This window comes from Schistocerca americana, chromosome 3 (genome assembly GCF_021461395.2).
Source record: "Schistocerca americana isolate TAMUIC-IGC-003095 chromosome 3, iqSchAmer2.1, whole genome shotgun sequence".
NCBI classification, from domain to species: Eukaryota; Metazoa; Arthropoda; class Insecta; order Orthoptera; family Acrididae; genus Schistocerca; species Schistocerca americana.
In genome coordinates, this window is record NC_060121.1 from 305,981,567 (window position 1) to 305,995,692 (window position 14,126).

General features: G+C 35.9%; 1 protein-coding gene across 4 annotated transcripts in view; it reads left to right on the top strand.

Annotated features, from left to right (window-relative positions):
• Positions 1-5,486, top strand: part of LOC124606757 (VPS35 endosomal protein-sorting factor-like) — a 99,466-nt gene extending 93,980 nt beyond the window's left edge. For all 4 annotated transcript variants that reach the window (XM_047138807.1, XM_047138810.1, XM_047138808.1 and 1 more), the window contains 3 exons: positions 3,920-4,053; positions 4,961-5,092; positions 5,194-5,486. In XM_047138807.1, coding sequence (XP_046994763.1) covers positions 3,920-4,053; positions 4,961-5,092; positions 5,194-5,286 — 359 coding nt within the window. In that variant the 3' untranslated portion in view covers positions 5,287-5,486. The remainder of the gene's footprint in view (positions 1-3,919; positions 4,054-4,960; positions 5,093-5,193) is intronic.
• The last annotated feature ends 8,640 nt before the right edge of the window (positions 5,487-14,126 follow it).

A 14,126-nucleotide genomic window follows, 5' to 3' on the forward strand; every position in this document is an offset into this window, starting at 1 on the left:
ACTGGACATAACAGGGGAAAGTTCTCAAACCATTGTGGAAAGAAAAATGGCTACATTGATTTGGTTACAAAAATCCAGAAGGTGACAGTCTTGGTGAAAATCTGCATGATTGAAAATAATGGCTGTGAAAGTATCTGCTGTAAGATGACTGTCTATTTGACAGCACTATGCAAAAACAAACAGTATGTGTTGAGTAGTAGGAACAAATGTCACTCATCATAAATGAAGAGAAAAAAATAGAAATTCTGAAGGAGCCAAATGTCATTCTGTTATTCATGACCAAGGGAAAGAATTCTGTTAATATCATGGTGCCATCAAAATAAGTAACAAAGGGGAAGAAAACATAGGTTCAAAGTTAAAGTTAATATGAACATCATACATTCAGGAAACTATTAAAAATGTTACAAATTCTTTGATGAAAAATGTAAATCTAGGACAAATCCAAAATAAAAAAGAAAAGCAGTATCTTTTATAGTAGTTCTAAGTTTTAGATGGAATACAAATAGTGATTGAGAGACAAACCAATACATATTTTTCAGGCAAAGTAGTGGCACATAAGCATGTGAAAAATAATGGTTATGACATGCATAGGCTTTCAGGCATTTATTATTTTTCAGATCTTGAGATTCATACAAAAATACACATGTACATAAATCTACATGTTAAGATTTTCCTGCTTTTCATGTGAACTATAACAAAACAAATGAGGCACAAAAATGTAATCCTTGCATGGTATTAAAAGCAGTGGATGAAAGGAGATATGTAACATTGAAAGGTCTGATAAAAACAGACAAATTATGCTCAGAGGTAACCAGAGGATTATGTGGCAGGCAGTAAATGATATGCATCCTTATTCCCAGATGACAAGAGAACAAACAGACTCTTCAGTGAACTATCCTGTTTCTATCATCACCGTTGTTAAATGAATTCACAGTACACCTACATACATACTCCACAATTCACCGTAGGATGTGTGGCGTAGGGTAACTCGTACCACAACTAGCATCTTCTCTCCCTGTTCCACTTCCAAACAGAACGAGGGCAAAATGACTGCCTATATGCCTCTGTACGAGCCCTAATCTCTCTTGTCTTATCTTTGTGGTCTTTCTGCGAAATATAAGTTGGCGGCTGTGTAGTTTTACTGCAGTCAGCCTCAAATGCTGGTTCTCTAAATTTCCTCAGTAGCGATCCATGAAAAGAACGCCTCCTTTCCTCCAGAGACTCCCACCCGAGTTCCTGAAGCATTTCCGTAACACTCGCGTGATGATCAAACCTACCAGTAACAAATCTAGCAGCCCGCCTCTGATGTCCTCCCTCATTCCGACCTCAGTATTCAAGAATAGGTCGTACTAGTGTTCTATAAGCAGTCTCCTTCATAGATGAACCACATCTTCCCAAAATTCTACCAATGAACCGAAGACAACTATCCGCCTTCCCCACAACTGCCATTACCCCAAATATTTAATCGACGTGACTGCGTCAAGCGCTACACTACTAATGGAGTATTCAAACATTACAGGGTTCTTTTTCCTATTCATCTGCATTAATTTATATTTATATATATTTAGAGTTAGCTGCCATTCTTTACACCAATCACAAATCCTGTCCAAGTCATTTTGTATCCTACAGTCACGCAACGAAGACACCTTCCCGTACACCACAGCATCATCAGCAAACAGTCGCACATTGCTATCCACCCTATCCAAAAGATCATTTATGTAGATAGAAAACAACAGCAGACCTACCACACTTCCCTGGGGCACTCCAGATGATACCCTCACCTCCAGTGAACACTCACCATCGAGGACAACGTACTGGGTTCTATTACACGTACTGGGTTCTGCATTCATAGTTGCCCAACATAAGCACTTAATAATGCTGACACCTGAAATCGTATGCCAGTGTGTGAGATATGAATAGACATGGACTGGTATGGTGTGCTGTCCAGCAGTTTAATTGTACTTCTGCCAAAGTAAGGACAAGCAATAAATCCATATATAGAGACACCCTGACAAATTTCAAGTGGTATAGTTTAATGTTGAGCATCATCCCACTTAGAGACCAACTTCTTGATATGATGTACATTTCCAACATCCTTCTACCATGTTACAAGTTAGTGCAGTCATTTATCTCTTATAGTTCTTGCCCAATTTCATGGTACTGTGTTCCAACTAGGCAAACCACAAACTAATACAACTGCTGTTTTGAGGGTATGCTGCATCAAGGACATCACCACAGAACATGCAACATCTTTTTTCAATGTATGTGATAAAATTGGGTTGTGTACTAAAAAATAAACCTCCACTGTGAAGTGCTGGAACAGGTAGTACTGTCTGTTTTCTACAATTTTCTTTTAATACACTCGTGTTCATGGTCAAAAAAGAGAACATGGCACTATTAGAAGTGGTACTGAGAACAGTTCCATGTTTCATAAAAGCAGAAAATAAATTTTCGCTGAATTGAGAAGTTACTGTCAGTTTCAGAGCCACATATCCATGTCCACTGTATGTCGTGATTCAAGTCACCTGGCAGAAATTGATGGAGAATGTTGTCAAACACCTGCATATATATACAATAAAAATCAAAAATCTCGTCCAAATGTGCTATATGAGATGAAACTGAATTTTTCATCAGTAAATGAAGGAAACCATTCTGCCACAATAATGCATGAAGGGCGGAGAGCAGCAAGTTGTCGTAACACAGTCTATGATGGTTGAATCCTATGAGCTATCTGTTTGCAGTATGATGTGCAAGTGTGTGGTTCAACTAAATATTTCTCACATCACATTGACCTTGCCTTTCAAGCAACATTCAAACTGCACGCCATTCTCCTGACCTTACACTACCCCATTTCTCATGAAAGTATTTTCTAGATCGAGTATATCTAAAACTGGAATCATAAATTTTGGAGCACACATGCAATTTCTGTAGGTGCATTATTCATGAAGTAGCCTAATTGAAACATCTTCTATTCCAGTGTTAATATTTTCATTCCAGTGACTAATAAAATAATCAGGGCAGTACTGTTTGAAAATGAATGAATGGGATGCTCATATCACTGAAATTGTCTGATACGATGAGCTGAAATTCTAGAATATAAAAGATATAGCTTATAGTATTTAATATGAGCTTGTTCATTTGCTCCTTATGTTTTCTTAGTCTTATTACTCCACAAGACCATGGATTATATGTGATGAAGATTTTGGCCACATTTTGCCCATTGTCTCTACTGTTACCTGTTTGTGACATTTATGTAATGCAGTCAGAATGATAGTATCTGCTGTTAGGATGCTCTTGTATGTGCAGTCTCTGAATCATCTACAACATGTACTCCATTTTATTGTGTTAAATAGTTTCAGTATTGTTTACAATGGGAGAAATGAGGAATATCAAATATTAACCACTTTCACAAAACTTTATGTAATGGTGTGCAGTCTACAACATGATAATTAATTTTTTATAAATAATTTATATCTACTTGACATCACCATTTTTCTCGAAAGAGTCACGATGTATAGAGCTTGGTTTGACTAATCAGTGATACAAAAAGTATAAATCCATTCATAATGTTCCAGTTTTGAAAAGAGAAAAATTAATTCCTAATGTCTGTTGTGTATATAAGTGTTCAAACAGAAAGGGCAGCATTTACACACCTCTTTAAATGCAACTTATCTCTCATATGAGATGTATACTAAAATTTTCAGAATTTGCAAAAAAGTTGATGAAATTAAAGATAAACTATATTATTAATTATAAAAAATGCAGCTGATAATTCTGTACCCTATAGATAAGAAAAATACCAAGAGAAAATCTGTTTAAAACTATAATACTAATTACTTTTTATTTATATATTTCCTTGCTTAGTTACAGTGTTTCACAGATAGGTTACATACACACTAATGTAAAAAATTTGTTCCAGTGGTATCTAATGACACCCTGTATGGCTCTGATCCAAAATTTATAGCAGAAATCAATAAGACCTGCTCAGCTCTCATAGATGAAATTCTTAATCACCTGAAATTTCTTGGTGCCAATGAGCAGTACAAAAAACAGGTAAATATATTTGGAATAACGTATAAAACAACTATAATCTCAAATGTTGATGATGAAAGTGCTCTCTGACACACGTTTATTGCAATAACTGGCATTGTGAATTGTGGTATTGCTGTATATTCTAATACTGTGTGGCTTGATGGCTTAGTGGGTAAGAAGCAGAATATTAATCCAAAAGTAGTTGGTTCAAACATATTTTTCCATTTCACTTTTTTTCACATATGCAATGATTTTTTGCTGCGAAAAATGCCAAGTTGAACTTTGGCTCATGGTCCATGGTAAACAGTGTGTTCCCGTTTTACTGAATGGAATTGTCACTCCATAGGTATGAAGAAATCATGGGCATACTACTTCAAATTGATCCATGCCTAGTAGAGCACTGCAATATTCAAAAAACCTTTACATTGAGGATAACTTTACTTACTGGTCACAGTTTGTGACTGCCTTATTCCCTCATCAAATTGTTATTGATTTTGAAGCAAAAATTTAACTTCAGGTAGCTACAGATTTTTGCAACTAGATGCTAAGCAGTGCTGATGATGTCCTCACTGAAAGTAAGCATATTAATTTACCCAAAGTGACTTTTGAAACCAATAATCACTATAACTACTTTAATGCGAAAATGTTTATGTCATTATGTTGCTGTTTTTGTTGTTAAGCCAAAGTTATGACATATCTATACAGTGGCACGTGATCTGCATGAATATAGTCTGGATTCGTAGTCACAGCTTTCGTCCAGTATATAGCAATACTAGAATCTGACAGTTTGTCGAGATTGTTAGCACATTTTCTAGTGGTATATTATGTTTTATTTCTTGCTTTAGAAAAGAATAGTATAATAGATGTGTATTTGACATCTGTCTGGTAATGTTGACACTTTGCAGAGATACTTAAATTTCTGTTCCAGTCTTCCTTGGCTCTCGATTTATTCACAAGAATTATTATTAGAGGAAATTTATCAGAGCCCAGCATCACAGCATTGGCATTGAACCTTTGGAATCTAGCTCACAGGCATGGTCAAGCAGATGTTAAATTGGCAGTAAGTTCTTATCTCAGTGAAATATAATTTCTGCATTCAAGAAACTTAAAGAGGTGTTCTTAACATTGCCTGTAATACTTCCGTGTTTATTTGCTTTTCAGGCCAGGACCATAGAATACATCAAAAGAAAGTCACAGCAAGCTGAAGGAAATGCCTATTCTGAGCTCATGACAAAATTACCTATGAAAGTATAGAATGTAAAAAGATCTGCAACCCTTAAAAAACTTTTCTCCTGTCTTCTTGCTTACAAAGACTGCATGTTATGGAACTGCTGTGATAAATGTATAAGCTGCCGAATCAATGTATATTTAAATATAAATGTATTTCTCAGAATGTAATATCATTATTTGTAATACTGTTATTTGTTTGGATATTAAAACTGGAAAAAAGATAACTTGTTTTGCCTTTCTTCTCACTTTACTGATGTGAGTTTGGCCTCACTGTATTAATCAAAAGAAAACAAGTAACACATGTATTCATCCATTATGCATATGGACAACCTATTGCCAGAAGAGAACTGCTGAAAAATTAATATCTGTATCACGAACTGTCAAAAATGCACTTAATTTTCAACCTGGTCATCTTTTGTCACTGAACAAGTCCAGAATTATTTAATTTTTGTTACACTACATTGATCTGTTTGCTAGAAAACTATAGTAGGTTGTTTTCCCTCAAGAAACCAATTACACCTGATACACTAAATGTATAGCACAGCCTTTACTAGAGTGAATTTAGGAAACAAATAAACATGTAAAAATATAATGTGATAGATAACTAAAAAACCTGCAACTATTCCACATCTAGTTAGAACTCTACGAACCTAATGGCTGTTCTAGCATGTGCATCGAGTCTTTCCATAAGTAATGGAAATTTTCACTGTATGATTTTGGGGACTGTTCTGCTCTACTGGAATGCCTACATCACTGGTTGTCTCTTCAAGTTTGAAGACTGGGTTGGCTTCCTGGAGGATACCAGCGGCTGTGAAATGGGAAATTCCCCTGAGTGACACACAGAGTAAGCTTCTGCAGTTCACGTTGTAATCTACTTGCTCCTTCCTACTTGCAGCTGTTATCCACATTAGTCTTTTATGAAGAGTTGAGAGGAACGAAGATTACAATAAACTTTCTAGTTTACTTATCTTTTCACATAGAGTTGGCTCCAGTGCTTCTTGTCCAGGGGTCTGATTCTAGAAGCTGAAATTCTCACATTTTAGGTCCTCGTGGTTTGAACATTGTTGTTGCAGAATTTTTGTTGTTACATTAATATATTTTGTCACATTTAAGTATATCATACATTCTTTTGATTTTTCACATTAACAAAGCTGTACAATTTTTCTTGACAAATGAATTTCTATTAGTTTCAATTATTATTTCATACATGAATACAGAAATAAACATAATAAACAGTACTAGATAGTGTAATTAATAATAGAAATTTTAAGTGTGCCAAATAATTTGTAATTTCAAATGTTTCTAAAAAAAATTATTTTAACTGTACATTCAGAACTAGTTATTGTTCATAACACCCAAAATAAAGTAATTCCCCTTCATGAATTTTAGCTTGAAAAATAACATACTGTGTATAAAATTATATGAAAGTTTTCAGAAAAGCAGTTGAGATAATATTGATGTTGTGGCGTAACAAGACAGCTACGCCACACTGAAGTAGCCGAAAGGCACGCGTAATCTCACGTAGGCTAGATAGAAGTCTGAAACAGGATACGTAATGAAGGGTAGCAAGAAAAGTACGTAGCTGCTTTAATACTTAACTTTTAATCCTTCATGTGAATACAGCATTCCTTGATGATACAAGTGAGACTCTATCTTAATATGGTTAATGGCGCCTTGCTAGGTCGTAGCCATGGACTTAGCTGAAGGCTATTCTAACGGTCTCTCGGCAAATGAGAGAAAGGCTTCGTCAGTGTAGTCGCTAGCAAAGTCGTCGTACAACTGGGGCGAGTGCTATTCTGTATCTCGAGACCTGCCTTGTGGTGGCGCTCGGTCTGCGATCACACAGTGGCGACACACGGGTCCGACATGTACTAAATGGGCCGCGGCCGATTTAAGCTACCACCTAGCAAGTGTGGTGTCTGGCGGTGACACCACAATTGACCTGTCCAAAATTTGAAAAATAATACTGGTATCGACAAATATTGTTGAGGAAAAGTAGCGCTAGAGGAGGATGACCCATTACAACGTCCACTGGCACATGTGGTCCTGGAGCTGCAGGAGCCTGTGGAGATGGCTCAGTCCTGCTGGCAGATTTTGTTTTAACAGTATATGGCACCATTATGTTACCTTCTACCTTCTATGATGATTCCTCAGACACCAGTCCCCCTAAATTCCGATGACTTAAGTCTACTCTTGAACTTCCTGGATTTTGATGGTATATAATCATTCTGATTGCAGATCTCTTGTTTAACAATCTGGCAACTACATTCCATACTTCTGTTTTTATCACTATTTCTTCCATGTTAGTATTAGGTGTTATTGCATTTGTATTTGTATCCTAATTACAGTTCGGACTCTGCAGCATAATGTGATCTATGGTTCCCTCATGACCACAATGACAAATGTTTGTTTGCGATTTTGAATTATTCTTAAGTGATTGGGATATGGGCCATGCCCTGTTAAAAAGTGCGTCTCTTACCAGGGCTGATGTGTTTCAGTTGTAGTCTATCCTTCACGTTTGGAAGTGTTCCGTGAACTCTACACCTCACAATGAGTTCCATTCACATTGCCACTTCTGCATCTTCCAGTTCCACAAGCCTGGTGCCCACTCCACTTCCAGTCATACAAAAGATCTTCTCCAGTTTTCCCACTTTCAACCCATTCCTGTTGACTGCACAGTATATGGGATAGTTATGTACACAGGCTTAATTCCCTTTATAACCAACAGGCGTCATACTGAAGGCACCAGTCAGCCAAAGAAGACTTGTCTTGTCTTAGGATGCTTCTGTAACATTGGTAACACAGCTGCTGTGTGCATACATTTAAAGCAAAGCCTACTATTGCCGAGAAAATTGCACTATGGTAGGTTCTCACAGCAAGCAATGGAAGTTCGTAATGAGCTGTGCTCATAAGCACTAGTTTGCGCACAATGTGTTGTACTCTTTGTGTGACCTTTGTTAGACACACCATAAAACTTTTTTCATCCAGTAGCACTCTCAGATATCCAGTTGTGTCACTACAGCAAATTGAAATGCCCTCCAATCTTATTGTGGGATTTCTAATAGATGACAGATTTTCCTACAGTAGTCCGTATGTTGTGTTATGGTCAGTGATAGTCTGTTTATTGATAGCACACCATGCCTGCATCTCAGAGAGTATACAATTTGCTGTCTTCTCAAGTTTCGCCATAGAACTTTCAGATGCTACTGCTAAATCGTTATCTCCATATGCCACCATATCATCTACGTCTTCATCATTTTTGAGTTGTTGCAGGAGAGGCTCAATTGTTAAAATCCCAAAATATGGAGCCACAAACCAACCCCCTTTTTGTAATTTTCTTCAATATGTTGGTCTACCCTGGAGTCCTTTGGCAAAAGCATGTGGGAGGACACACAGGCCAACGGAAGTTCTTATATGTACGGCAGGTTTGTGCAAGGAATGGAAGGAGATTTTTTGTGTGTGTGTGTGCGTGTGTGTGTGTGTGTGAAAACAAAGGCTGCCACAACAGCAAACAGAAAGATCTCCTTTTCTGGATCTTAGTAGAAAAGATGTTGGCCTATTGCTGATTAAAGATGTGCAGTCATTATATTACTGTCACTTTTCTTCATTTTTTTCTCTTTTCTTATTTTTAGATGTAACCTTTCAGTTTCATGTATTGAGCAGTTAATTTATTTCAAATCCTTTTGTTGTGTGCCAGCAATTACCAACTTTCTCAGTTTTCTACTTCTTTAGGCCTACCTCCTTACAAGACTGCATTCTTAGTTGTCCTATACCTTCCTGCTGTGTATGTTGTTATTTGAAATATTGCGACTTCTACATGCTCTTTAATCTCAATGTCATTCAGCAGCTGTTTACAATAATATTTGAATACATCAACTTGCGTCCTAAATCTGCTTTTTATGTTAACAGTTTTCTTATATTCCCACTCCCACCTCACATTTCTCTCATACATGTTGTCCTGCTCAGCTGTGTCTTTATCTCCAATTCTTTTGACTGGAGACATTGTCTGTATTTGTCAAATCACCACTTTTCAATATTACATTGTGTAAATGATCATGTTATCAAAGTTGTGAGAGCTTTTTACTGTTCTAGTTCTTAAATTAATTGTGTGAAACATGTACTTCATCATTTCTCAGATGTATGCTAACTGACACCTATATTCTTATGAATTCTAATTTTTGGATGTTATGTTACAGCAGTGTACTGTTCACTGATGTCAAATAATAATAATAATAATAATTATTATTATTATTATTATTATTATTATTATTTCTTTACTTTCTCAGACGTTAAGTCTGGTTAAAAATGGAAAGTGACGCGGACCTTGATCAAGCGTCACTTCCTTTTAACTGTACGGTATATGTTATATTGCATTTAGGAACTTTCGGGTAATTGAACATGTATCAATAATTACAGATTTCTGTAGTTGTATACATAAGTTTGGATGTAGCTGTATTGCATTGATGTACTGGTGGATATTGTGTGGTATGACTCCTGTAGTTGATAGTATAATTGGTATAATGTCAACTTTATCCTGATGCCACATGTCCTTGACTTCCTCAGCCAGTTGGATGTATTTTTCAATTTTTTCTCCTGTTTTCTTTTGTATATTTGTTGTATTAGGTATGGATATTTTGATTAGTTGTGTTAATTTCTTCTTTTTATTGGTGAGTATGATGTCAGGTTTGTTATGTGGTGGTGTTTTATCTGTTATAATGGTTCTGTTCCAGTATAATTTGTATTCATCATTCTCCAGTACATTTTGTGGTGCATACTTGTATGTGGGAACGTGTTGTTCTATAAGTTTATGTTGTAAGGCAAGCTGTTGATGTATTATTTTTGCTACATTGTCATGTCTTCTGGGGTATTCTGTATTTGCTAGTATTGTACATCCGCTTGTGATGTGATCTACTGTTTCTATTTGTTGTTTGCAAAGTCTGCATTTATCTGTTGTGGTATTGGGATCTTTAATAATATGCTTGCTGTAATATCTGGTGTTCATTGTTTGATCCTGTATTGCAATCATGAATTATTATTATTATTATTATTATTATTATTATTACAGGAAAAGATTGTATGTATTTATGGTAATTGCACAAGTAACCGCGATTCACAAGAAAGGTGATAAATCTAAAATTGAAAACTACCGCCCCATCCCAATCTTACCTGCATTTTCTAAGGTAGTTGAGAAAGTTATTTATACTAGACTAATGACATTCCTGAGTCCACACAATTTAATATTTGAAAATCAGAATGGCTTTATGAAAAACAAGTCAACATCAGTAGCAGCAGCACAATTAATAGACAAAATAATAACAGCCATAGAGAACAAGGAGTATGTAACTGAAGTGTTCCTTGATCTAGAAAAAGCTTTTGATTGTGTCAACATCACCATATTACTTGACAAGCTGTGGAACCTGGGTATCAGAGGAACTGGCTATGAGCTAATTAAATCGTATATGAGCAATAGAAAACAATTTGTCTTGCTTAAAGCAAACAATGGGTCTTACAAATCTAAAATTACTGATATCAGATATGGAGTGCCTCAAGGTTCTGTCTTGGGTCTTGGGACCCCTTCTTTTCTTGATTTATGTTAATGATATACAGTATTGTTCTCCTAACTGTACAAAAATATTGTATGCAGATGACACATCAATAGTGTGTAAACACAAAGACTATGAGAGTCTGGAGGTACAGTGCAACAGTGTAACTAATGAAATAGTCAAGTATTTTAATGAAAGCCATCTAAATGTAAGTGCTTCAAAGACTGCAATGATGGAATTTAACACAAGGAAATAAATAGAATTTGACATGAAAAAAATTATCCACAGGAAATGACATTGTAAAAAAGGAAAAATGGACAAAGTTCTTGGGAATTACAATCCAGGACAGCTTCAAATGGGACATGCATATTGATTCCTTAGCATATAAGCTGTCGAAGAATGTGTTTGCTATAAATACGATTAGCAAATATTGTAAGGACATGTGTGTACTAAAAACTGCTTATCATGCCCTATTCTCATCAAACTTAAACTATGCTGTAGAAATATAGGGTGCAACAACACAAGCCAACCTAAGTACATTATTAATACCACAGAAAAAAGTTATCAGAATTATTTGTGGTGCCAAACCTTGAGAATCATGTCGGAATCTGTTCCCAAAATTAGGTGTGCTTACCATTATAGGTGTATACATATTGAAAGTTATATTGCTTGTGAAAACAATAAATCCAAATTTCAACTGTGACCTGCACCAGTATGATACAAGGCAAAAGTTCAGATACCATGTAAATAGCCACAGAACAGCTTTATATGAAAAAAATGCACTTAATGCTGGGCTGAAGCTAGCCAATGCCCTACCAAAAAGTCTCACAACCCTTCCTACTAACAAATTAAAAGATCAGCTAAAAAGAATTCTAATTGAAAACTCTTTTTATTCCCTAGACAAGTATTATATCTGTATGAAAACTGCTTCATAAGTATGTCAAGCTCATAGTTTTAAGTACCCTACAACTAATATAATGTTGATAAAAACAATATTTGTAATATCGTGATTGTATACTACCAAATGTAAAATCCACCAAAATTTAAAATTTATTAATACAAACAAATCTTTAGTTTGTAATTTATAAACTGACGTATTCAGAAGAATAATCTGTATGATGTCCTGAAACTGTATTATTTCTAGGGATTGTATTTGATTATTCGATGTTGAATAAATATTATTATTATTACTATTATTATTAAAATCAAACAGATTTTTGGCATGTTAAAAGTGGAGGTTATATTATTTTAGGAGCAAGAGGGGACTAAAGGAGACAGGCAGTAACAAACTGACCCCTCCTCCCACACAGAACTGAACCCTGTATCTGCACCGGACCCAAGTAGTCAAGTTTAGCAACTGTGTCATATTCTGTTTGAAAGATAGTTAAATCTGACTAACTGCTTTCACCCATACTTAAGTTGTTGAGTAATCTCCTTAATTTGCTAAAACTGTGCTCACAGGATTCTAAAGTCACTTGCACTGTCATAAATATCCTCAAAGCTATTTTGATGTTTGGATAGGCATCTCTTATCCCATACTTTTGGGGGGGGGGGGGGGGGGAACTACTTCAGAATATCCGAACTGGAAGCTGCGTCAGTGATCTTCTTCAGCTTTTTCACGTGGAACTTGAAAACCTAATACTCTTTTTCTTTTTTTTTTGCTACCACCATAGTTGCATCTTGCACGTCCTCAGTGCTTTTGCACTCGCTCGTCGACCGTGGCAATCCTACTACAAGAATTTCATTGTGGAACATGCGAAAGCAGTGTAGAAGGCAGTTACTTTAAGTTGGTTGATCCCCAGTTGGTAGAAGTCAGTAAAAGAGGGAAGGCTTCAGCCAGAAGTCATTTCTTTTTGACTGTAGTCAACATTAGTTAGCTGAGTGTACTGTGTGGGGCAGATTACTTGTTGTACTTCATTGTATTTTGTACAGTTTCTTTTCCTTGTAATAAGTGTATGTAATTGCTGCTGTTAGGATATTTATTAAACCTGTCAATACATAAGATGACTTCAGTTTCATTTACGAATAACATTTAAGCGATTTTTTACTTCTGTGTGTACTTCTCAAACATTAACATTTTTTCACTTCTGTGTCTAAATTCTGCTTCTGCGGAAGCATGAAGCAGTTAACGGAGCCAGCACTGCGTGGGCGAGACATTGTCTCCAACCCCCTCCCCCCGTACAGATCCTCACTCTAGGGTGTTCTATGTTGGGGCCAGGCTTGCTTCTTCCACTTCCCCCTCCCCCTTCTGAAATCGGCCAACTTACAGTTACCACAGTGAACCAAGCACTCTGTTGCTACATTAATCATGTTACCAGTGCATATTACTAAATGCCTAGAACAGCCATCTATATAAAAGCTACCAGGGGCAACAAAAATTTGATTTTCAATATTTCATATGACTATTGGACATGTTTAAAAATTGAAAATACTGTCTTAATCTACTCACTAAGAAGTACACCCATACATTAAAGGTTTAATACAATAAGTCAAGTCAGAAACTGTGTACATTGTATGTCTTGAGCCAACGTAACTCACAGTGTGCAAATTACCCAGGCTATTTGAAAATGAGAGCAGTTGGCCATTTTCAGCATACTTTTCACACACATAAAATTTCAAACGTTTTCTAATTTTTTTTTTTCTGGCTTACAGCCCCCCTCCCCCCTCATCCAGTAAAATGTCACCATTAGGCACAACATTTTAATTTATTACTTCTTTACTACTACCTGTACCTCTACTCACAACACATTTTACAGACAGTAATCACGTTCACCACCTAATGTACCTGCAAAATTATATCATTGTAGAGCATACATTCATGAGGTATGACGTCATCAACTTCGAGATGTGTCAAAAACTAGCTTTTCTTTAAGGGGCTCCGGAACGCCCTATACTTGCAATGTTAAAATAACGCTTATAAATTACATCTTTCCTCACAAAGTATTTGAGGTAGGAAGTTGAACTTTTTACAGATTATTTATTGGAATATGGGCTACAACTTAACACAGGGATTTTACAAAATTTTAGTTCAGTTATTAAAGATGATTTTTTTTTCAATTGTAATGAAAATTCACAACATTTTTGCAATTTTTTATTTATATATTCAAAAATATACAGTTTTTTGGAAAAAGGCTGTGTTAAATTATGCAGAAGGTACTGTGTAACATTTACTGAAAGTTTGAAACAAATATGTTTGGAAGATCCTTAGAAAACATGTAATTAGTATGAGAAAATAAAAGTTTTGGGAATCGAGCGTCAAAGATTGGATTAACTTTTTAGTGCATTCCAGGTCCATAGGATGGATATCTTCATCCTCCGCAA